Source organism: Rhinoraja longicauda, chromosome 44, assembly GCF_053455715.1.
Source record: "Rhinoraja longicauda isolate Sanriku21f chromosome 44, sRhiLon1.1, whole genome shotgun sequence".
Taxonomy (NCBI): Eukaryota; Metazoa; Chordata; class Chondrichthyes; order Rajiformes; family Arhynchobatidae; genus Rhinoraja; species Rhinoraja longicauda.
In genome coordinates this window covers 5,258,947-5,285,109 of record NC_135996.1, presented here as the reverse complement: position 1 = coordinate 5,285,109, position 26,163 = coordinate 5,258,947, and the positions used below count along the sequence as shown (strand labels likewise).

The 26,163-nt window shown below is 50.9% G+C and overlaps 1 protein-coding gene across 1 annotated transcript in view; it reads right to left on the bottom strand.

Moving 5' to 3' along the window:
• Positions 1-5,196: 5,196 nt before the first annotated feature.
• pi4kb (phosphatidylinositol 4-kinase, catalytic, beta) overlaps positions 5,197-26,163 on the bottom strand; it is a 76,022-nt gene continuing 55,055 nt past the window's right edge. Inside the window, 9 exon segments of the mRNA XM_078431830.1 lie at positions 5,197-5,478; positions 6,662-6,782; positions 10,268-10,400; positions 10,866-11,131; positions 16,098-16,221; positions 19,816-19,920; positions 22,894-23,003; positions 25,886-26,062; positions 26,064-26,129. Coding sequence (XP_078287956.1) covers positions 5,297-5,478; positions 6,662-6,782; positions 10,268-10,400; positions 10,866-11,131; positions 16,098-16,221; positions 19,816-19,920; positions 22,894-23,003; positions 25,886-26,062; positions 26,064-26,129 — 1,284 coding nt within the window. The 3' untranslated portion in view covers positions 5,197-5,296.

The window sequence follows — 26,163 nt, the reverse complement described above, 5'->3', positions numbered from 1 at the left end:
AGGAATGGGTGACGTTTCGGGTCGAGACCCTTAAATAGAGTCAGGGGATATGGGGAGAGGGCAGGAACGGGGTACTGATTGAGAATGATCAGCCATGATCACATTGAATGGCGGTGCTGGCTCGAAGGGCTGAATGGCCTCCTCCTGCACCCATTGTCTATTGAAACAAGAAACCCAGAGCGTGTCTCGATTTTACTGGAGGTCTTTTAATTAGTCACGAGACAACAACATATACAACACAAGATTTAAGAAGAAAAAAAAAGTGTGTGGGGGGGGGGGGGGGGGGAGAAGGAAAACAAACCTGTGAATACAAAATGGTTATTCAGATAGGAGCGTAAACTGTACAGCGAGCAATAAACGGTGGAGATACAGATACAGCCAAAATGCTGCTTTAAGTCCAGTCCTCACTTCAACAGCAAGTCTTGAGAGAATTTAGTTTCGGATTTACAACCAAAACTAAATTTCAAAACCGTGCATTGCTTATATATATATATATATATATGTATGTATATGTATATATAAAAGGGCAATTTAAATACAGTTTTATACTATGTACAAAGCTCCTTCTCGTTCACTTAAATAAACCAACACGGCAGATTGGGATTGTGAGCCATCCATTGAACTGGAGACAGTGGGAGAGAATTGATTCCATCGCCATTGTCTCAACTCCTCTCCCACCCCTTAGTTTGCCGACTGGTTAGGGAGGAGAGGGGGTGAATAATCATGGGGGTGAGAGGTTGAACGTAGATAGGTAGGGTGAAGGTTAGAAATGGATGCCTTCGCCACAGGTCAGGAGGGGGGAGGTTGGATCTGGAATTGGGGCGTGAAGTGGTGGTGGGGGAAGGGACACTGCTAGAGGTTCCATGGACGGGCACAAGATGCTGGGAGTAACTAAGCGGGACGGGCAGCATCTCCGGGCGACGTTTCGGGTCAAGACCCTTCTTCAGACAGAGTGTCAGAGGGGGGGCAACATAGAGATATGGGAAGGGGCAAGGTTTGGAAACGAGAGATCAAAGTCTGAAGAAGGGTCTCTCGACCCGAAACGTCGCCCGTTCCTTCTCTCCGGAGATGCTGCCCGTCCCGCTGAGTTACTCCGGCATATTATGTCCGTCTCCGGTTTGACCCTTCCCACACAGAGGGCTTGGAGTTTGGGGGGGGGGGAGGAACCCGGCTCGAATAGAAAAAGGACAAACGGAGACACTTCACAGTGAGATACGTCCAAGTCTCGCAATTCACAGTGAGCGAAAGGTTCGACAAACTCCCTGGTACCCGTTGAATTCACTGCCTGGATGCCTCTTCTTCAAACCTCACAGAGCAGGAACACAGTTCCCCTTTCACACACTGCCCTGGACAACGCAAATTTGATGGGAGGCTCGCTCCACACCGTCCCAGAGCAGGGAACAGCACAAGTTGGGTTCAGAGTGGACTCCCTCCACACACTCCCAGAACAGGGAACAGCACAAAGGCAGACACAAAATGCTGGAGTAACTCAGCGGGTCGGGCAGCATCTCGGGAGAGAAGGAACGGGCGACGTTTCGGGTCGAGACCCTTCTTCAGACCCCGAAACGTCTCGACCAGAAACGTCACTCATTCCTTCTCTCCAGAGATGCTGCCCGACCCGTTGAGTTACTCCAGCGTTTTGTGTCTACCTTCGATTTCAACCAGCATCATCTGCAGTTTTTTTTCCCTACACAGGGAATAGTACAAGTTGGATATACAGGCTCGCCCCCACACCGTTTTGCCACACACTCCCAGAACAGGGCGAGTTAGATACACACTCCCAGAACAGGGAACAGTACTAGTTAGATTCAGAGTGGGCTCCCTCTACATCGTCCCATCACACACTCCCAGAGCCGGGAACAGTACAAGTTAGATACACACTCTCAGAGCAGGGAACAGTACTAGTTAGATTCAGAGTGGGCTCGCTCTACACCGTCCCATCACACACTCCCAGAGCCGGGAACAGGGTGAGTTAGATTCAGAGTGTGTGCCTCTGCATGTGCCCGTGTGTGTCTGTGCATGTGCCCATGTGTGTCTGCATGTTTGTATCTGTGCATGTGCCCGTGTGCCTCTGCATGTGCCCGTGTGTGTGCGCGCATGTGTGTGCGTCTGTGCGTGTGCCTGTGTGTGCATCTGCCTGTGTGTGCGCGCGCGTCTGTGCATGTGCCTGTGTGTGTGTGTGTGTCTGCGCACATGTGCCTGTACATTTGTGCATATGCCCGTGTGTGCGTCTCTACATGTGCCTGTGTGTGTGTGTGTGTCTACGCGCATGTGCCTGTCTGTGCATGTGCCTGTGTGTACATCTGTGCATGTGCCTGTTTGTGCATCTGCGCATTTCCGTGTGTGTGCGTCTGTGCACGTGCCTGTGTGTATGTGCCTGTATATGTATGTGTGCATGCGCGTGTGCATGCGTAGGTGTACCACACCACTGGTGCATTAAAGTCGTGACCGGCATGTGGCAGTGTGCATGCACCGAGCTGCACGGCTGCCTTGATCGGCAAACGCATACAGCTCGGCGTGCATATCCGCGCACCATGCATGACTGACGGAGAATGGATCATTTTTCTAGCTGTGTACCTGGAAGGTAATGTGTGGGAAGGAACTGTAGAAGCTGGGTTAACACCGAAGACAGATAACAAAATGCTGGGGCAACTCAGCAGCGGGCCGGGCAGCATCTCCGGAGAGATGGATTAGGTGACGTTTCGGGCCGAGACCCTTCTTCAGGCTGAGAGTCGGGGGAGAGGGAGGCAAAGAGATATGGAAGGGTAAGGTGTGAAAACGAGAGATCCCCCCATTCCCCTGACTCTCAGACTGAAGGAGGGTCTCGACCCGAAACGTCACCTATTCCTTTCCTCCAGAGATGCTGCCTGACCTGCTGAGTTACTCCAGCACTTTGAGTCTGACTTCGGTGTAAACCAGCGTCTGCAGTTCCTTCCTAGGCCGTCCCTTGCCCGCCCCAACAGGGGGGCAGGGAGTAGGATGGGGTTGGGGGGGACCGAGGAAGGAAAAAACAGTTGAACAGCCAAGGTTGCAACAGGTCCGAGATCAGAAAATGGCTCTGACACAAAGTGCTGGAGTAACTCAGCGGGTCAGCCAGCATCTCTGGAGAACATAGATAGATACCTGACTTTTTGGGTCCAGACACGTATCTGCCCGACCCGCTGAGTTACTCCGGCATTTTGTGTCTAGCACGAACACGGGTAAGTTCCCCATGTTCTCACTGACCGTTTCACTGGGCAATCTGTAAGCAGATGCATCTGCAATTCCTACCTACCCACATAACGGTCAGTTTTTCTTTTAAATCCTTTTTAACCTCCGAAAACGGCCAAGGCTAACTGAAGCACTACCTCACCTCCGGCAAACAATAGAGGGGAATCAAAGCTGGGGGGTGGAGAGGGCGATACTCCAGTTGAAAGTGCGATGGAGAACACACATAATCCCACTCCCAAGTTGACAGCCTGCAGTGCGGGACGCACAACATCGCTGTTTCTCACCAGGACAAAATGGCGGATCAGCGGGGGTGGGGGCGGCCGTTGACTCCATTTCAGGTTTGGGCGCGACAAGACAGAAGCTGGTCTCCTTGTAGCGTGTCGACGGCAAACGTACGTGGGCGGGGAGGGAAACTTCATTGAATGAGAAAGTGCAAAAAACAAAATGGGGGGGGGAGACGGTAAACGACCAAACTGGCTCCTCTGAACAAAACTCGCTCGGCTCTCTGTCCGAGAAGATGGACTTGCTTCTCAACAGTCACCGTAGCGACGCCCCGCAGTTGTTTCGCGGCCATTTTGAATACAGTCACAGTTGTTAACGCGGAGAGGGGAAAAATAATAAAAGACAGAAATTTTCCACGCTCCCGATTCCACCCTGTTTACCGATAAGACGAGGAGAGATAAGCGACCGAATTAATAGGTACCGACACGCGGATCACACACACAAAAGACAAACAGAAGGGAGCTCGTGAGGGGTGGTTCTGAGCAGCCGAGTTGGAATCGGTGAGAGACTCGGGAAACGCGAGTTGGTCCAAGTCAACATCTCCTCGTCAACGACGTTCGATTAGCGAGACGCGTTCGTTTCTCGTCCGAATCGTCCGGTGCTCCGGGAAAGGACACCGGCCTCCCGGCGGGAATTTAGACGCAGGAGTCTTCTCGTTCCGCCCCATGGGGGGTCAAGTCCGACGTCTCTCAGTTCACTTGCCGCAAACGGACGAAATAGAGCGCATCGAATTTGAGCAAAGTCCCAAATATTACAACGTTGTAAAGACGGGATAGTCTAGACTTTTTTTATAATTGCGTATGTGTGTGTATATATATATACATATGGTTGACGGATGTTGAGGAATGAACATTAGCCAGGAGATGGTTTCCAGGAATACTCCTTGCCCCTTGTTCTGAAGAGGTCGCTGCAAGATTTGATCGGCCTTCTTTCCGTGTGGGGATGTCCATCCTCTGGTTTTGATGCAAAGGCTCTCGTTCAAGATGAAGAGGGGGGGGGGGGGGGGAAGGAAGGGGATCTCGAAAGCAAGTGAGGGTTTGGTTTGGGGTGGGCTCGGGCTCGGCAGAGGAGTTCAGAGGCGACGCGATTCCCTCGGGCGGAGGCCGAGGTCGAGGAGAAGCGCGCCACCGCTTCCGCCTCCGCCGTCCTTGGCCGCAGGCGTTCCCGTGGCAAACCGCGTCGGCGGCGAAGAGGCCCACATCCAATCGTGTTTCGGGTCCGGAAGCGATGAGACTTGCCCTTGGTCCGAGAGGTTGGGACTCTCCCTCTCTCCATCTTCTCTCCCATCTTTTCCAACTAACCCCCATCTTTCTCCCAGTGCCAATCCTCCATCACCCCCCTCTCTCCCCATCTCCCTATCTCCCCCTCTCCACATCTCTCTCCCCATCTTTCTCCCTCTCCCCCCACCTCTCTCTATCTTCCCCTCTCTCTCCACCTCCCCCTCTCTCCATCTCTCCCCACCTCCCCTATCACTCTCCAACTCTCTCTCTCCATCTCCCCTCTCTCCACCTCCCCATCTTTCTCCCACTGCCAATCCTCCATCACCCCCCTCTCTCTCCATCTCCCTATCTCCACCTCTCCACATCTCTCTCCCCATCTTTCTCCATCTCCCCCCACCTCTCTCCATCTCTCCCCACCTCTCTCTATCTCCCCCTCTCTCTATCTCCCCCTCTCTCTATCTCCACCTCTCCCCGTCTGTCTCCCCATCTCTCTCTCTCTCCCCATATCTCCCCACCTCTCTCCCCCGCAGTGCGTCCCTCCCTGCCCTGAGCCGGTGGGTGGGTGGGGCGGGAGGGTGAGGCGTTCACATGATGCCGTTGGTGAGGTACTGGAAGCCGTCGTAGAGTTTGGTGGTGAGTGACCGCATGCTGCCCTCCACCATCTGCTCCACCAGCCCCTGGAGCTGCTCCTCCGTCAGGTTCATGTGGAACCTCTCCTTCAGGTGCCGGATCGTTCCCGAGCCGTGGAAACACGGAAGCTGCGAGCCTGCGGAATCAGGAACAACAGCGTCCGAGTTTAGTTTGTGTGGGAAAGCACCACTGGTTTAAATCGAAGGTGGACACAAAATGCCGGAGTAACTCAGCGGGTCGGGCAGCATCTCGGGAGAGAAGGAATGGGTGACGTTTAGGGTTGAGACCCTTCCTCAGACTGATCAGTCTGGGGTAGAGGGAGACGCAGAAATAAGGAAGTGTGAGGAAGGAAGATGCATTCAAGAGAGAGATCTTATCGAAATGTATAAGATTATTAAGGGGTTGGACACGTCATAACAAGAGGAGTTGAGTATAGGAGCAAAGAGGTCCTTCTACAGTTGTACAGGGCCCTAGTGAGACCGCACCTGGAGTACTGTGTGCAGTTTTGGTCTCCAAATTTGAGGAAGGATATTCATGCTATTGAGGGCGTGCAGCATAGGTTTACTAGGTTAATTCCCGGAATTCCCAGTCATATGTTGAAAGACTGGAGCGACTAGGCTTGTATTCACTGGAATTTAGAAGGATGAGAGGGGATCTTATTGAAACGTATAAGATTATTAAGGGGTTGGACACGTTAGAGGCAGGAAACATGTTCCCAATGTTGGGGGAGTCCAGAACAAGGGGCCACAGTTTAAGAATAAGGGGTAGGCCATTTAGAACTGAGATGAGGAAAAACTTTTTCAGTCAGAGAGTTGTGAATCTGTGGAATTCTCTGCCTCAGAAGGCAGTGGAGGCCAATTCTCTGAATGCATTCAAGAGAGAGCTAGATAGAGCTCTTAAGGATAGCGGAGTCAGGGGGTATGGGGAGAAGGCAGGAACGGGGTACTGATTGAGAATGATCAGCCATGATCGCATTGAATGGCGGTGCCGGCTCGAAGGGCCGAATGGCCTCCTCCTGCACCTATTGTCTGTTGTCAGGTGTGAAAACGAGGGGATGGAGCTCAAAGAAAAATGCGGAGTAGATCATTGTTAGCTACAACGAAGGATACAGAGACGGGTGTGCAGAAGGGTCTCGACCCGAAGCGTCGCCCATTCCTTCTCTCCAGAGATGCTGCCCGACCCGCTGAGTTGCTGTTAGTTACAACAGATCGGCCGTCGTCTCGACCTCGGCACCACCCATCTCTTCCCAAAGACGGAGCGGGAGAGGGAAGATGGAGCTCCTGACAAAAGGGGGGGGGGGGAAGACTTGCCCCTCTCACCTTGCTGCATGATCTCCACGATCTGTGCCACCTTGTCCATATGCTTCCGTGCCGCGATCAAGCCCTGTAGCATCAGCATCTTGTAGTAGTTGAACATGTCCCCATCAGGGCCTCCCATCACCTACGGACGGAAAGAGTCCTCTCTGTTAGTCAGGCACAGTCTGAAGAAGGGTCTCGACCCGAAACGTCACCCATTCCCTCTCTCCTAGATGCTGCCTGACCCGCTGAGTTACTCCAGCATTTTGTAAGAAAATAACTGCAGATGCTGGTACAAATCGAAGGTATTTATTTCACAAAATGCTGGAGTAACTCAGCAGGTCAGGCAGCATCTCAGGAGAGAAGGAACGGGTGACGTTTCGGGTCGAGACCCTTCTTCAGACTGATGTCAGGGGGGCGGGACAAAGGGAGGATATAGGTGGAGACAGGAAGATAGAGGGAGAACTGGGAAGGGGGAGGGGAAGAGAGGGACAGTGGAACTATCTAAAGTTTGCGTGCTACTGTATGTTTCATTAAAAAAAAAATTAATACCTAATCAGATGTACAGCACTTTGGTCAACGTGGGTTGTTTTTAAATGTGCTATACAAATAAAATTGACTTGACTAAAGTTGGAGAAGTCGATGTTCATACCGCTGGGCTGCAAGCTGCCCAGGCGAAATATGAGGTGCTGTTCCTCCAATTTCCGGTGGGCCTCACTATGGCACTGGAGGAGGCCCATGACAGAAAGGCCATTCCTCCAATTTCCGGTGGGCCAGCATTTTGTGATACCTTCGATTTGTACCAGCATCTGCAGTTATTTTCCTACACAGCACCTGATCAATTAACGCTCTGGACTAACGGAAAAACATACCAGTCTCACACAGCTAGGGTCTGTCTGTTGGCACGCGGAACTCATTTCTTTCTTGCGCATGTGCGAGTGCGTTTTTGTGCACGTGTGTGCGAGTTTTAGTGCCTGCGTTTTGTGTACGTGTGCATATCATATCATATATATACAGCCGGAAACAGGCCTTTTCGGCCCACCAAGTCCGTGCCGCCCAGTGATCCCCGCACATTAACACTATCCTACACCCACTAGGGACAATTTTTACATTTACCCAGCCAATTAACCTACATACCTGTACGTCTTTGGAGTGTGGGAGGAAACCGAAGATCTCGGAGAAAACCCACGCAGGTCACGGGGAGAACGTACAAACTCCTTACAGTGCAGCACCCGTAGTCAGGATCGAACCTGAGTCTCCGGCGCTGCATTCGCTGTAAAGCAGCAACTCTACCGCTGCGCTACGTGTTTTTGTGCATGTGCGTGTGATTTTGTGTGTGTGTGTCTTTTGTGTATGTGTGCACGATTTTGTTTCAGGCATGTGAGTGAGGTCAAAAAAGCGGAAAAGAGCCGAGCGATTGTACAACGGGGGTCCAAAAATTGGAAAAAAAAAAAAAATTACACACAAAATTACCCATTTCAAGCCTCTTTTAGTGCGCTTCAAACTAAAAACAGACATTACAAAATGTCTGTTCAGCACTGCCTTCAATCACTGACCGATACCTCACCTTCTTTTTCCTTTTCTCTTCGTTTACTCATTTATCTATTTATTTTCTTTTATGTTTTAGTAAACCTTGTAAAGCGTCTTTGAGTGTTAGAAAAGCGCTATATAAATGTAATGCATTATTATTATTATTATAATGTGAATATGTCACTGTGCACTAATAACATTTTGAAGTAAATTCGCACATTAATTGATAATCAGCCCAAAAAGTGGTAATTGGCTTTTCTGCTGTGTTTTATATTTTAACCCTGTCTTAATTAATTTAGTTATATAGACAATAGACAATAGACAATAGGTGCAGGAGTAGGCCATTCAGCCCTTCGAGCCAGCACCGCCATTCAATGCGATCATGGCTGATCACTCTCAATCAGTACCCCGTTCCTGCCTTCTCCCCATACCCCCTCACTCCGCTATCCTTAAGAGCTCTATCCAGCTCTTTCTTGAAAGCATCCAACGAACTGGCCTCCACTGCCTTCTGAGGCAGAGAATTCCACACCTTCACCACTCTCTGACTGAAAAAGTTCTTCCTCATCTCCGTTCTAAATGGCCTATATAATCTTGCACTTAAATGTAATATTTACTCATTACAGTTCCACCACTGACTTTCTGGCACTCTTGGTTCCAGAGCTTTGCTGGTTTATCCAGCCGGCCAAGGAAGTCGCTCGGCGATGGGGATAGATGTGCCGGCTCCAGCTGGGCTGGAGTTCCAGAGACCCGGCCGCAGGTTGCAAATTCAACCCACCGATCGGCCGTGGAAGTCCCGATGGGGTCGGGATTGGCTGCCTTGCCCAGCCTGGGTGTCACATTTTCGGGGAGACTTCCAGGGCGCGCGGGGGGGGGATTTCTCGCGGAACCCCTAGCGACCTCTAGCGGAACCCTAGTGTTCATTTACAAGTCTACACATCGTTTATTTATTTTTCTTTCTTTTTTTCGATCCGATTTCTCCGTTTATTTGGCAAAGTGAAAAACACGGAAATCATGCAAAAAGCGCGGAAAACGGATTTTAAAAACGTGGAAATCCGCGGAAAATTAACATGCCTGGTGTTTTGTGCATGCATGCATGTGTTTTTGCGTGTGTGCGTGAGTGTGATTTCGTGTGCTTTTGTGCATGTGTGCGGGATAGTGTTAGTGTGCGGGGATCGTTGGTCGGTGCGGTCTCGGTGGGCCAGAGGGCCTAGAAACATAGAAAACAGGTGCAGGAGGAGGCCATTTGCCCCTTCGAGCCAGTACCGCCATTCATTGCCATCACGGCTGATCATCCACGCCTGCCTCTCCAAATTTGAGGAAGGATATTCTTGCTATTGAGGGCGTGCAGCGTAGGTTTACTAGGTTAATTCCCGGAATGGCGGGACTATCATACGTTGAAAGACTGGAGAGACTAGGCTTGTATACACTGGAATTTAGAAGGATGAGAGGAGATCTTATCGAAACGTATAAGATTATTAAAGGGTTGGACACGTTAGAGGCAGGAAACATGTTCCCAATGTTGGGGGAGTCCAGAACAAGGGGCCACAGTTTAAGAATAAGGGGTAGGCCATTTAGAACTGAGATGAGGAAAAACTTTTCAGTGGAATTCTCTGCCTCAGAAGGCAGTGGAGGCCAATTCTCTGAATGCATTCAAGAGAGAGCTGGATAGAGCTCTTAAGGATAGCGGAGTCAGGGGGTATGGGGAGAAGGCAGGAACGGGGTACTGATTGTGGATGATCAGCCATGATCACATTGAATGGCGGTGCTGCCTCGAAAGGCCGAATGGCCTCCTCCTGCACCTATTGTCTATTATCTATTGTTTCCACACTGTATCTCTAAACTAAACTAAGTATACTCCGCATGTCTGATCCATCTTTCCCTCTCAACCCCATTCTCTTGCCCGCCGTTTAATCCCTGACACCCGTACTAATCAGACCAACATTTTTCCCTGCCTGTTTCCGCGCTGCATCTCTAAACTAAACATGGATAGGAGAGGCACCTGGGTAGGAGAGGTGCGGATGGAAACAAGACCAGCGCGAGGGTGGACTATTTGGTCAGCATGCATGAGACGGTTCCGCGCAGTACGACTGTGAGACTTACGTCAACGAATTCGCTGGTGAGTTTGAAAGCAGACGTCTCGAAGCCCAGATTTCGGGGGGAGCTGGAGAGGATGAAACCGAAGTCAATGTGGATGATGTGACCCTCAGAGTCCAGCAGGATGTTGCCATTGTGCCTGTAAAGAACGGCCGGTCAGTATTGCACAGACAGCGAGTAATACAATAGACAATAGGTGCAGGAGGAGGCCATTCGGCCCTTCGAGCCAGCACCGCCATTCAATGTGATCATGGCTGATCATTCTCAATCAGCACCCCGTTCCTGCCTTCTCCCCGTACCCCCTGACTCCGCTATCCTTAAGAGCTCTATCCAGCTCTCTCTTGAATGCATTCAGAGAATTTGCCTCCACTGCCTTCTGAGGCAGAGAATTCCACAGATTCACAACTCTCTGACTGAAAAAGTTTCCGTTCTAAATGGCCGACCCCTTATTCTTAAACTGTGTGGCCCCTTGTTCTGGGCTCCCCCCAACATTGGGAACATGTTTCCTGCCTCTAACGTGTCCAACCCCTTAATAATCTTATACGTTTCGATAAGATCATTGTGTCAGGCTCACCTTCACACAGGTGAGACGGAGAGTCCTTACCTGTCCTTGACCTGCAGGAGGTAGCAGATCAAGCAGTAGCCGGCACAGCTCTGCACAAAGTTGCGCTGGGCGGAGAGGAACTCCTCGGTGGTGTAGATGCCGTGTTCCTGCAGGAAGTAGTCGAGGAGGGACAGCTGCGACTGCTTCTTGATCTGGTGGAGGGACACGGCGTTCACCACCGGCTCGATCATGCCGCTGTCCGCCGAGATCACCAGGATCTTGTAGGGCTTGATCCAGAGCGGCACCCGCTCCACCTCCCAGACGGCCTGCCGGGGAGACAAGAGGCGCTCAGTCGGGAAGGACAACGTCGCGGGGCGCTCCTCCTAAAGATGGCGCAGCAGTAGAGTCGCCCCCTTACAGCGCACGCGGCGCCGGAGACCCGGGTTCCATCGCGACTACGGGCGCTGTCCGTACGGAGTTTGTACGCTCTCCCCCCGTGACCTGCGTGGGTTTTCTCCGAGATCTTCGGTTTCCTCCCGCACTCCAAAGACAAGAGACAATAGGTGCAGGAGGTGGCCTTTCGGCCCTTCGAGCCAGCACCGCCATTCAATGTGATCATGGCTGATCATCCACAATCAGTACCCCGTTCCTGCCCTCTCCCCATACCCCCTGACTCCGCTATCCTTAAGAGCTCTATCTAGCTCTCTCTTGAAAGCATCCAGGGAATTGGCCTCCACTGCCTTCTGAGGCAGAGAATTCCACAGATTCACAACTCTCTGAGTGAAAAAGTTCTTCCTCATCTCCGTTCTAAATGGCCGACCCCTTATTCTTAAACTGTGTGGCCCCTGGTTCTGGACTCCCCCAACATTGGGAACATGTTTCCTGTAGGTCGCTCCTCTTGGCTCCTCAGACTCAGTACGAGAGTTTAGCTTAGCTTAGACGTACAGCCGGAAACAGGCCCTTCGTCCCGACCGACCAGCGATCCCCGCACACTACCACTATCCCACACACACTCGGGACGATTTACATTTATACCGGGCCAATTAACCCACAAACCTGCACGTCTCTGGAGTTTAGTTTAGTTTGGAGATACAGCGCGGAAACAGGCCCTTTCGGCCCACCGGGTCCGCGCCGACCAGCGATCCCCGCACACTAACACCATCCTACACTCATTAAGGACAATTTTTTTACATTTACCAAGCCAATTAACCTACAAACCTGCACGTCTTTGGAGTGTGGGAGGAAAACGAAGATCTTGGAGAAAACCCACGCGGGTCACGGGGAGAACGTACAGACAAGCGCCCGCGGTCAAGATCGGAGAACCCTGATCTCTGGCGCTGTGAGGCTCTACCGCTTCACCGCCGTTTAACCCTAATGATGTCGTCATGCAGCCTGCAAACACGCCCTTCGGCCCACATAGAACGATCCCAGGAATGAGTGGCTTAACGTACGATGAGCGTTTGTCAGCACTGGGCCTGTACTCGCTGGAGTTTAGAAGGATGAAGGGGGGAGTGGAACCTCATTGAAACGTACCGAATAGCGAAAGGCCCTGGATAGAGTGGATGTGGAGAGGACGTTTCCACTAGTGGGAGAGTCTAGGACCAGAGGGCACAGCCTCAGAATTAAAGGACGTCCTTTAGGAAGGAGATGAGGAGGAATTTCTTTAGTCAGAGGGTGGTGAATCTGTGGAATTCATTGTCAATGGATATTTTTAAGGCAGAGATGAATAGCTTCTTGATTAGTATGGGTATCAGGGGTTATGGGGAGAAGGCAGGAGAATGGGGTTAAGAGGGGACGGTATATCGGCCATGATTGAATGGCGGAGTTGACTTGATGGGCCGAATGGCCTAATTCTGCTCCTATCACATGAATCTGCCCACACTGACCAACAAGTCCCATCTGCACTAGTCCCTCCTGCCTCCGCTTGGCCCATATCCCTCTAAACCTGTCCTATCCATGTAGCGAAGATAAGACACAAATATTCTGGAGTAACTGAGCAGGTCAGGCAGCATCTACGGAGAAAACGTACAGGTGACCTTTCAGGTCGAGACCCTTCTTCAGACTGAACCTCTGTCTGAAGAAAGGTCTCGACCCGAAACGTCACCTGTTCCTTTTCTCCAGAGATGCTGCCTGACCCTCTGAGATACTCCAGCTCGTTATGTCTATCTTACGTGTAAACCAGTATCTGCAGTTCCTTGGGAGAGAAGGAATGGGTGACGTTTCTAAACCTCAGTCTGAAGAAGGGTCTCGACCCGAAACGTCACCCATTCCTTCTCCCCAGAGATGCTGCTGCCTGACCCGCTGAGTTACTCCAGCATTTTGTATCTCCCTTCGATTTAAACCAGCATCTGCAGTTTTCTTTCCTACACATCTGCAGTTCCTTCTTGCACACTATCCATGTACCTGTCAAATTGTTTCTTAAACAATAGTCCCTGCCTCAACTACATCCTCGGACAGCTCGTTCCATATATTTGTTTGAAAAAGTTACCCCTCAGATTCCGATTAAATCTGTCCCCCTTCAACTTAAACCTATGTCCTCTATTTCTCGATTCCCCAACTCTGGTCAACTCTGTGCGTCTGCCCGACCTATTCCTCTCATGATTTTGTACACCTCTATAAGATCACCCCCTCATCCTCCTGTGCTCCAAGTTATAGAGTCCAGCCTGCTCAACCTCTCCCTGTAGCTCAGGCCCCTGGAATCCTGGCAACATCCTCGTGAATCTTCTCTGCGCCCTGCCAGCTTGACGACCTATCCTATAACACGGTGCCCAGATCTGGCACGGTGGCGCAGTGGTAGAGTTACTGCTTTGCCGCGCCAGAGACCCAGGTTCGATCCTGACTACGGGTGCTGTCTGTATGGAGTTTGCACGTTCTCCCCATGGGTTTTCTCCGAGATCTTCGGTTTCCTCCCACACACCAAAGACGTGCAGGTTTGCAGGTTAATTGGCTTGGTGTATGTGTTATGTGTAAGAAAAAGGTCCTTGGTAATGTGTAGGGTAGTGTTAAAGTGTGGGGATCGCTGGTCGACGTGGACTCGGTGGGCCGAAGGGCCTGTTTCCACGCTGGATCTCCAAACTAAACTGAACATAATACTCAGTAGGGTGGACCCAAAACGTCTCCCATTCCTTCTCTCCCGAGATGCTGCCTGACCCGCTGAGTTACTCCAGCATTTAGTGTCTACCTTCTGAACATGAAACCAAACGCAGGCTCGGCGATCGTTTCGCTCAACACCTTCGCTCAGTCCGCCTTAACTAACCTGATCTCCCAGTGGCTGAGTACTTCAACTCCCCCTCCCACTCCCAGTCTGACCTTTCTGTCATGGGCCTCCTCCCGTGCCATGGTGAGGCCCACTGGAAATTGGAGGAACAGCACCTCATATTTCGCTTGGGCAGCTTGCAGCCCAGCGGTAAGAACATTGACTTCTCCAACTTTAGATAGTTCCTCTGTCCCTCTCTTCCCCTTCCCCTTCCCAGTTCTCCCTCTCTCTTCCGTATTTATTCACAAAATGCTGGAGTAACTCAGCAGGTCAGGCAGCATCTCGGGAGAGAAGGAATGGGTGACGTTTCGGGTCGAGAACCTTCTTCAGATTGAAGAAGGGTCTCGACCCGAAACGTCACCCATTCCTTCTCTCCCGAGATGCTGCCTGACCTGCTGAGTTACTCCAGCATTTTGTGAATAAATACCTTCGATTTGTACCAGCATCTGCAGTTATTTTCTTATACTCCCTCTATCTTCCTGTCTCCACCTATATCCATCCTTTGTCCAGCCCCCCTGACATCAGTCTCAAGAAGGGTCTCGACCCGAAACGTCACCCATTCCTTCTCTCCTGAGATGCTGCCTGACCTGCTGAGTTACTCCAGCATTTTGTGAAATAAATACCTTCAATTTGTACCAGCATCTGCAGTTATTTTCTTACACCTTCTGAACATAATACCCTGCAACCTTTCCAGCTTGGCACTTCAGAATGAAGTGTTCTGAAGAAAGGTCCCAACCTGAAATGTCCCCTATCCATGTTCTCCAGAGATGCTGCCTGACCCGCTGAGTTACTCCAGCACTCTGTGTCCTGTTGAGTGATAACGTGCGCTGCCACCAGAGGGAGCACTAGAGCAGGGCAATACTAATGCATGGAGTAACTCAGCGGGTCAGGCAGCATCTCTGGAGAGCATAGTGTCATAGAGTGATACAGTGTGGAAGCAGGCCCTTTGGCCCAACTCGCCCACACCGGCCAACATGTCCCAGCTACACTAGTCCCACTTGCCTGCGTTTGGTCCCTATCCCTCCAAACCTGTACCTGTCCAACTGTTCTTAAACGTTGGGATAGTCCCAGCCTCAACTACCTCCTCTGGCAGCTCGTTCCATACACCCACCACCCTCTGTGTGAAAAAGTTACCCCTCGGTATCCTATTAAATCTTTTCCCCTTCACCTTGAACCTATGTCCTCTGGTCCTCGATTCCCCTACTCTGGGCAAGAGACTCTGTGCGTCTACCCAATCTAATCCCCTCATGATTTTGTACACCTCTATAAGATCGCCCCTCATCCTCCTGCGCTCCAGGGAATAGAGACCCAGCCTACTCAACCTCTCCCTGTAGCTCAGGCCCTCCACATCCTCGTAAATCTCTGCAATCTCTCCAGCTTGAATGAATGTCTTTTTCTCTTCTGTCACTTATTTCTGACTTGGAAAATAATGGTCCTTTTGCGAAGTTGACAGACTCTACTGTCCTGAGCAAGCAACCACGGTTAAGCTGCGCTCAATTTGAGTTTGCGATAGATGTTGATGGGCAATGTTTAGTCGGGCCCTTTCTTTGGTGCAAACGACGCACACGCACACACACACACAGACATGCATGCACACACAGGCACGCACACACACACACATGCACGCACACAGACATGCATGCACACATACACAGTCACGCATACACAGACACGCACACATACAGGCACACATACAGACACACACAGACATGCAAGCACACATACAGACACGCACACATAGAGACGCAGACACACGCAGACACAAACACACACGCAGACACAAACACGCACGCACACACACACACACACAGACACACACACAGTCAGACACACACACAGACATGCACGCACACATACACAGACACACACACACACACACACACAGACAGACACACACAGACAGACACACACAAACAGCAACCGAGGTCAGGATGGAACCCGGGTCCCTGGCGCTGTGAGGCAGCAGCTCTACCCGCTGTGCCACCGTTCCTCCCAGGAGTTGTGGCTGTGGGAGGCGAGGTGTTGAGGCGAGGTACCTGCAGTTGCTTCAACACCTGGTAGGCGAGGAGCTCCTGGCGAAGGTCATCCCCGCACTTGACGATCACCGACAGGAGGCGCCAGTTGGGAAAGTGACCGTAGGGAGAATTCTCTCGAATCCGTCTGTGGGCGGGAAACAGAAACCTGGTTGAAACACACATCTGTCAGCAACAGTTTAGTTCAGTTACGTTTACAGATACAGCGCGGAAACAGGCCCTTCGGCCCACCGAGTCCGCGCCGACCAGCGATCCCCGCACACTAACGCCATCTTACACTCGTAGGTTAATTGGCTTGGTATAAATGTAAACATTGTCCCTAGTGGGTATGGGATAGTGTTAGTGTGCGGGGATCGCTGGTCGGCGCGGACCCGGTGGGTCAAAGGGCCTGTTTCCGTGCTGTATCTCTAAACTAAACTAAACTAACGTTATCCTGGGGACAATTTACATTCACACCGAGCCAATTTACCCGCATTGTCTTTGAACCACACATCTGTCAGCAACCGTTTAGTTCCGTTTCGTTTACAGATACAGCGCGGAAACAGGCCCTTCGGCCCACCGAGTCCGCGCCGACCAGCGATCCCTGCATATTAACGCCACCCTACACGCACTTGGGGACAATTTACACATAGGGCGATCTCAGTGGCGCAGCGGTAGAGTTGCTGCCTTAAAGCGAATGCAACGTTGGAGATCCGGGTTTGATTGCAACTACGGGCGCTGTCTGTACGGAGTTTGTACGTTCTCCCCGTAACCTGCATGGGTTTTCTCCGAGATCTTCAGGTAACTCCAAAGACGTACAGGTTTGTAGGTTAATTGGCTTGGTATAAATGTAAACATTGTCCCTAGTGAGTATGGGATAGTGCTAGTGTGCGGGGATCGCTGGGCGGCGCGGACCCGGTGGGTCGAAGGGCCTGTTTCCGTGCTGTATCTCTAAACTAAACTAACGCTACCCTACACACATTGGGGACAATTTACACTCACACCGAGCCAATTTACCCGCATTGTCTTTGAAACACACATCTGTCAGCAACCGTTTCGTTTAAAGATACAGCGCGGAAACAGGCCTTTCGTCCCACCGAGTCCGCGCCGACCAGCGATCCCCGCACATTAACGCCACCCTACACGCACTAGGGGACAATTTACACTTAGGGCGGTCACGGTGGCGCAGCGGTAGAGTTGCTGCCTTAAAGCGAATGCAGCGCCGGAGACTCGGGTTTGATCCCAACTACGGGCGCTGTCTGTACGGAGTTTGTACGTTCTCCCCGTGACCTGTGTGGGTTTTCTCCGGGTGCTCCGGTTTCCTCCCACACTCCAAAGACATGCAGGTTTGTAGGTTAATTGGCTTGGTATAAATGTAAACATTGTCCCTAGTGGGTATTTTAGATTTAGATTTAGAGATACAGCGCGGAAACAGGCCCATCGGCCCACCGAGTCCGCGCCGCCCAGCGATCCCTGCACACTAACACTATCCTACACACACACGGGACAATTTTTACATTTACCCAGTCAATTAACCTACAAACCTGTACGTCTTTGGAGTGTGGGAGGAAACCGAAGATCTTGGAGAAAACCCACGCAGGTCACGGGGAGAACGTACAAACTCCGTACAGACAGCGCCCGTAGTCAGGATCGAACCTGAGTCTCCGGCGCTGCATTCGCTGTAAGCCAGCAACTCTACTGCTGCGCCACCGTGCCGCTTTGGGTATAGGATAGCGTTAGTGTGCGGGGATCGCTGGTTGGCGCGACTCGGTGGGCCGAAGGGCCTGTTTCCGTGCTGTATCTCTAAACTAAACTAACGCTACCCGACACACACTGGGGACAATTTACACTCACACCGAGCCAATTTACCCGCACTGTCTTTGGAGTGTGGGAGGAAACCGAAGATCTCGGAGAAAACCCACGCAGGTCACGGGGAGAACGTGCAAAGTCCGTACAGACGGCGCCCGCAGTCGGGATCGAACCCGAGTCTCCGGCGCTGTGAGGCAACAACTCTACCGCTGCGCCACCGTGCTGCCCAAAAGTGCACCATAGACAGACACAAAGTGCAGCAACTCTGCGGGACAGGCAGCATCTCTGGAGAAAAAGGATGGGTGATGCTTCGGGTCCGGACTCCAGTCCGATGTAAGGATTCCGACCCGAAACGTCACCCATTCCTTCTCTTCAGAGATGCTGCCTGTCCCGCCTGAGTTACTCCAGCACTTTTCTGTCAATCCTTCAGAGAAAACAGCATCTGCAGTTCCTCCCTGCACAGACCCGTGAACAATTCTCGGAGCAATCCGGCAACCCAGCCCCGAGTTTGAAGACAGGGAACTCTGTGGGGCGGGGTGGCACGGAGGTAGAGTTGCTGCCACACAGCGCCAGAGACCCCGGTTCCATCCCGACTACGGGTGCTGTCTGTACGGAGTTTGTACGTTCTCCCCGTGACTGCGTGGGTTTTCTCCGGGTGCTCCGGTTTCCTCCCACACTCCATTGACATGCAGGTTTGTACGTTAATTGGCTTTTGTTAATTGTTCCTAGTGTACAGGATGGAACTCGTGTATGGATAAATCGCTGGTCGTTATGGACTCAGTGGATCAATGGGCTTATTTGCACACTGCATCCCAAAACTAAAAACCCATAAACTAAAACCCCCACAAACTAAAACTTTATGCTTAAACTCTCAGCTTAAATCCCACTCTAAACCTTACCCTAAACCGTAACCTAAAACCATGCTAAAACTTAAGCTAAATCTTACGCTAAACCTGAAGATAAAATCGTAAGCTAATCATAGGCTAAAACCGTAAACTAAAAGCCTTAAGCTAAACCTTTAGCTAAAACCTTAAGCTAAAACCTTATGCTAAACCTTAAACTTTACGATTAATCCTCACGATTAAACCTTACGATTAAACCTTACGATTAAACTTTAAGATTAAACTTTAAGATTAAACCTTACGATTAAACCTTAAGATTAAGCTTTAAGATTAAACCTTAAGATTAAACCTTAAGATTAAACTTTAAGATTAAACCTTACGATTAAACCTTAAGATTAAACTTTAAGATTAAACCTCACGATTAAACCTTAAGATTAAACCTTATGATTAAACCTCACGATTAAACTTTAAGATTAAACCTCACGATTAAACATTAAGATTAAACCTTAAGATTAAACTTTAAGATTAACCCTTACGATTAAACCTTAAGATTAAACCTTAAGATTAAACCTCACGATTAAACTTTAAGATTAAACCTCACGAATAAACCTTAAGATTAAACTTTAAGATTAAACCTTAAGATTAAACCTTACGATTAAACCTTAAGATTAAACCTTAAGATTAAACCTTAAGGTTAAACCTTACGATTAAACCTCACGATTAAACCTCACGATTAAACTTTAAGATTAAACCTTAAGATTAAACTTTAAGATTAAACCTCACGATTAAACCTTAAGATTAAACTTTAAGATTAACCCTTACGATTAAACCTTAAGATTAAACCTCACGATTAAACCTCACGATTAAACTTTAAGATTAAACCTCACGAATAAACCTTAAGATTAAACTTTAAGATTAGACCTTAAGATTAAACCTTAAGATTAAACTTTACGATTCAACCTTAAGATTAAACTTTACGATTCAACCTTAAGATTAAACTTTAAGATTACACCAAGCACGAGTGACTGCAAATGTCTGGATTGTTCAAGGAAGGATTGTTCAGGTTGTCCATGGTGGGTCTTGCTGCCTACCTGACTTTCTCCTGCCAAGGTTCTTTCAGTGCCACTGCTGAAGGGTCCTCTGGGTCCCGTTTGAAGGTGGTGGGCGTGTGGGCCAGCTGTTCTGAGAGCCGTCGCCTGCAAGATAGAGATTCCCCGTAACTTCACCGCCATCGGCAGAGATGAGGCACCCCAGCTCGCCCCACACCTGTTCACCTTTCAGTTTCACCGAGGCTTCAGCTCAAAGGTAGACACAAAAGACTGGAGCGACTGGGCTTGTACACGCGGGAATTTAGAAGGATGAGAGGGGATCTTATTGAAACACAGAAGATTATTAAGGGATTGGACACGCTAGAGGCAGGAAACATGTTCCCGATGTTGGGGGAGTCCAGAACCAGGGGCCACAGTTTAAGAATAAGGGGTAGGCCATTGAGAACGGAGATGAGGAAAAACTTTTTCAGTCAGAGAGTTGTGAATCTGTGGAATTCTCTGCCTCAGAAGGCAGTGGAGGCCATTTCTCTGGATGCTTTCAAGAGAGAGTTAGATAGAGCTCTTAATGATAGCGGAGTCAGGGGGTATGAGGAGAGGACAGGAACGGGGCACTGATTGTCAGCCATGATCACATTGTAAGAAAATAACTGCAGATGCTGGTACAAATCGAAGGTATTTATTCACAAAATGCTGGAGTAACTCAGCAGGTCAGGCAGCATCTCGGGAGAGAAGGAATGGGCGACGTTTCGGGTCGAGACCCTTCTTCAGACTGACCATGATCACATTGAATGGTGGTGCTGGCTCGAAGGGCCGAATGGCCTCCTCCTGCACCTATTGTCTATTGTAAAATGCTGGAGTAACTCAGCGGGACGGGCAGCATCTCTGGAGAGAATTCGCTTGGGCAGCTTACAACCCAGTGGTATGAATATTGACTCCTCGAACTTCAAGTGACCTTGCTTTCCCCTCTGGTGATAACAGCAGTGGAATAAGAACAGGTCGACCAGAATGGGGGAGGGACGGAGAGAGGGGGAATGTAAGGGTTACTTGAAGTCGGAGAGATCAATATATAAGGGGCTGGGCGTTGTAACCGAGGATAAACACAAAATGCAGGAGTAACTCAGCGGGGCAGGACGCATCTCTGGAGAGAAGGAATGGGTGACGTTTCGGGTCGTGACCCTTTTGAAGTCTCGACCCGAAACGTCACCCATTCCTTCTCTCCAGAGATGCTGCTTGACCCACTGAGTTACTTGAGCACTTGGTGTCTATCTTCGGTTCAAACCAACACCTGCAATTCCTTTCTACACGGGTCTGTAGGTTGATTGACTTCGGTAAATTGTCCCTAGTGTGTGTGTGTGTGTGGGATAGTGCTAGTGTACGGGGTGATCGCTGGTCGGCGCGGACTCGGTGGGCCGAAGGGCCCGTGTCCACGCTGAATTTCTAAAGTCTAAAATCCAAAGAGAGAGGCACAGAAGTGTGAAAACGCACACCTCCAGATTCAAGGCAGGCACAAAATGCTGGAGTAACTCAGCGGGTCAGGCAGCATCGCGGGGAGAGAAGGAATGGGTGACGTTTCGGGTCGAGACCCTTCTTCAGATTGAATCGGTCCAAAACGTCCCCCATTCCTTCTCTCCCTAGATGCTGCCTGACCCGCTGAGTTACTCCAGCATTTTGTGCCCACCTTCGATTTTAACCAGCATCTGCAGTTTTTTTCCCCTCCAGATTCAAGGACAGTTTGTTCCCAGCTGTTATCAGGAAATTGAACCGTCCTCTCACCAACTAGAGAGGGGACACCCCCGATTTGTTCTGGCCTTTTCTCGCCTCCAGTTTATTTCCCCCTCCCCCTCCCCCTCTTTCAGTCTGAAGAAGGGTCCCGACATGAAACGTCACCTATTCCTTTTCTCCAGAGATGCTGCCTGCCCGCTGAGTCACCCCAGCACTTTGTGTCGATCAAGAGTAATGGAAGTTTATTTGTCAAAAGAAAAGAGACAAAGTGCTGGGGTGACTCAAAGCCGGCACCGATGATCAAGGCAAGGTGGAGCCCACAATGGTCAATTGTTGGCTGTGAAAAAGGTCATGATGATCACAAGGTCACACGTGATCCGAGCAGAATTAGGCCATTCGGCCCATCAAGCCCACTCCGCCATTCCATCACGGCTGATCTATCTCTCCCTCCTAACCCCATTCTCCTGCCTTCTCCCCATAACCTCTGATGCCCGGATAAATCAAGACTCTATCTGCCTCTGACTTAAATATATCCACTGACTTGGCCCTCTGTAGCAATGAATTCCACAGATTCACCGCCCTCTGGCTAAAGAAACACCTCCTCATCTCCTTCCTAAAGGAACGCCCTTTAATTCTGAGGCCGTGCCCTCTGGTCCTGGACTCTCCCACTAGTGGAAACATCCACTCCACATCCACTCTGCCCAGGCCTTTCACTCTGTACGTTTCAATGAGGTCCCTCCTCATCCTTCTAAACTCCAGCGAGTACAGGCCCAGTGCCGTCAGACTGTTGTCGAGGGGACCCATTTTTGCACCCCAGTGGTATGAACATTGACTTCTCTAACTTCAGATAGTCCCTCTCTCTCCATCCAGAACAAGGGGTCACAGTTTAAGGATAAGGGGGAAGTCTTTTAGGACCGAGATGAGAACGTTTTTTTTCACACAGAGAGTGGTGAGTCTGTGGAATTCTCTGCCACAGAAGGTAGTTGAGGCCAGTTCATTGGCTATATTTAAGAGGGAGTTAGATGTGGCCCTTGTGGCTAAAGGGATCAGGGGGTATGGAGAGAAGGCAGGTACGGGATACTGAGTTGGATGATCAGCCATGATCATATTGAATGGCGGTGCAGGCTCGAAGGGCCGAATGGCCTGCTCCTGCACCTATTTTCTATGTTTCTATGTTTCTATCCCCTCCCCTTCCCAGTTCTTCCACTAGTCTTCCTGTTTCCGACTACATTTTATCTTTGTCCTGCCCCCTCCCTTGACATCAGTCTGAAGAAGGGTCTCGACCCGAAACGTCACCCATTCCTCCTCTCCAGAGACACTGCCTGACCCGCCGAGTGACTCCAGCATTTTGTGTCTTGCCTTCGGTGTACACGGTACCTTCCGACACGGACAGGGTACCTGATGTCGCCCGCGGCGATGAACACCGGCTCCTTGCTCTCCTGACTTGTGATGCTGTCCACCGAAAACTGGGAGATGTTGTCGCTGCTGTTGGTGTGGACCTCAGGCAGCTGTGGGCCAGAGAACGGTGTTAGTACACAGGGCAGGCAGTGCAGCGCGGGAACAGGCCCAAAGATACTGGATGAACAATAGACAATAGGTGCAGGAGGAAGCCATTCGGCCAAGCACCGCCATTCAATGTGATCATGACTAATCATTCTCAATCAGTACCCCGTTCCTGCCCTCTCCCCATACCCCCTGACTCCGCTATCCTTAAGAGCTCTATCTAGCTCTCTCTAGAATGCATTCAGAACTGGCCTCCACTGCCTTCTGCGGCAGAGAATTCCAGTTTCACAACTCTCTGACTGAAAAAGTTTTTCCTCATCTCCGTTCTAAATGGCCTACATCTTATTCTTAAACTGTGTGGCCCCTTGTTCTGGACTCCCCCAACATTGGGAACATGTTTCCTGCCTCTAACGTGTCCAACCCCTTAATAATCTTATAGGTTTCAATAAGATCCCCTCTCATCCTTCTAAATTCCAGTGTATACAAGCCTAGTCGCTCCAGTCTTTCAACATATGACAGTCAACATGTGAACAAGGTGGACCACTCCGTCGAAATCGCCTATACTGAAGTGTAGTACGCGGAGGAGCCATTTTAGTAGGCAAGGTCCGCCATTTTAGTAGGCATTGTCCGCCATTTTAGTACGCATGGTCCGCCATTTTAGTAGGCAAAACCGCGGTTCGCTCTGCCTCTCGCAGTGTGATCAGTGCTTTGGGGGAACAGTACGTGTGATGATACCATTAAAATGCAGAATATATCTCATCTATCAATTGACAGCTTTTTGTTTGTTTTTCTTTTTAAATGTTTCTGCAAGTTTCTGCCTACTAAAATGGCGCCTTGACGCGTCACGGTTTTTAGGGTCGAGTGGTCTATCTTGTTCCTCTGGTATCTTTGAACAGGCCCGGTAGCCCACAACGTCCGTACCAGACACGATTAAACTAATCGCTGCCTGCATGTGATCCACACCCCCCCGTTTCCATGCGCCCATCTAAAAGCATCTCAAACGCTTCTACAGGTGGCAGTCTGAAGGAGGGTCTCGACCCGAAACGTCACCCATTCCTTCTCTCCAGAGATTAGGTGGCCGATTAGGAAAAGGGGAGATGCAACGAGACCTGGGTGTCGTAGTGCACCAGTCATTGAAAGTAGGCATGCAGGTGCAGCAGGCAGTGAAGAAAGCCAATGGTATGTTGGCATTCATAGCGAGGGGATTTGAGTATAGGAGCAGGGAGGTTCTGCTGCAGTTGTACAGGGCATTGGTGAGACCGCACCTGGAGTATTGCGTACAGTTTTGGTCTCCTAATCTGAGGAAAGACATTCTTGCCATAGAGGGAGTACAGAGAAGGTTCACCAGATTGATTCCTGGGATGGCAGGACTTTCATATGAAGAAAGACTGGATAGACTCGGCTTGTACTCGCTGGAATTTAGAAGACTGAGTGGGGATCTTATAGAAACGTACAAAATTCTTAAGGGGTTGGACAGGCTGGATGCAGGAAGATTGTTCCCGATGTTGGGGAAGTCCAGAACAAGGGGTCACAGTTTAAGGATAAGGGGGACCGAGATGAGAACATTTTTCTTCACACAGAGAGTGGTGAGTCTGTGGAATTCCCTGCCACAGAAGGTAGTTGAGGCCAGTTCATTGGCTATATTTAAGAGGGAGTTAGATGTGGCCCTTGTGGCTAAAGGGGTCAGGGGGTATGGAGAGAAGGCAGGTACGGGATACTGAGTTGGATGATCAGCCATGATCATATTGAATGGTGGTGCGTACAGGCTCGAAGGGCCTACTCCTGCACCTATTTTCTATGTTTCTGTGTCTATGCTGCCTGACCCGCTGAGTTACTCCAGCTTTTTGTGTCTGTCTTCGGTCTGTACGTTTTCCCTGTGACTGTGTGCGCTCTGGTTTCCTCCAACACTCCAAAGACCTGCAGGTTTGTAGGTTAATGGGCTTCTGGGAATTGTGAATGGTCCTTGGTGAGTTGGGTAGTGCTAGAGTACGCGGTGGGCTACTGGTTAGCGCGGACCCGGTGGGCCAAAGGGCCTGTTTCCACGCTGTATCTCTAAAGTCTAAAGACCCAAAGTGCTGGAGTAACTCGGGTCAGGTATACAACGCTGATCCACTGGTGGACGATTAGTGTCGGTGGATCGTCAATGGTGCAGATTCAAACTAGTCTCATTGCGGACATTAGAGGTTTTCTCCAGAGGGGAGGGGAGGAGAGGGAGGGAGGGCGGGGAGAGGAAGAGGGAGGGTGGAGAGAGAGAGGGTGGGGGGGGTGGAGAGGAGAGGGAGGGGGAGGACGAAGGGAGGGCGGGGAGAGGGAGGGTGGGAGAGGGAGGGCGGGGAGAGGGAGAGAGAGGGGAAGAGGGAGGTATGGAGTGGGAGGGCGGGGAGGACAGGGAGAAGGGAGAGAGAGGGAGGGGGAGAGGGAAGGGGGAGAGAGTGAGAGGGGAGAGGGTGGGGGAGGGTGGGGAGAGGAAGAGGTAAGGGGGAGAGTGTGGGGGAGGGGGGAATGGAGGGGAGCGGGAGGGGGGACGAAGGGAGAGGGAGAGAGAGGGGAGAAGAGAGAGATAGAGGGGGGAGATGGAGGGCTGGGGTGGGAGAGGGCGGGGAGAGGAAGAGGGAGTGGAGAAGTGGAGGGGTGGAGGGAGGGAGGGTGGAAGAGAGGAGGGAGGGCGGGGAGAGTGAGGGAGAGGAAGGGTGGGAGAGAGAGGGGTAAGAGGGAGAGAGAGGGGGGAGGGGAGAGAGAGAGAGAGGGGGGGGAGAGGGAGAGGGGGGAGGGAGAGAGAGGGGGGAGAGGGAGAGGGAGTGGAGGGAGAGAGAGAGGGAGGGGGGAATACAATCATGCCCTCCACAAGTACAAGGAGAGGGCAGCTACCAGCCGGCCGGCCCCTCACCTCCACCTGTAGTTCGCCGATGTCGTCGACGGACCAAGCCTCGTCGTCGTTGTCGTAGTTGGGGACGGTGGTGAAGTTGGGCGCCCGCTGCTCGTGGGCGGAGCCTCCGCCGCTGCCGCCGCAGCCCGGCAGGTTCTCCACCGACCGCGTGCTGCGGATGCGGTTCTCCGGGATGCGGGGCCGGCACCTGCGACACCTCCAGGTTGTCGCACTCCAGCACCTCCACGTAGATCAGGTAGGGAGCCTGGGGGGGGGGGGGGGAGGGGGGAGGTGGTGTG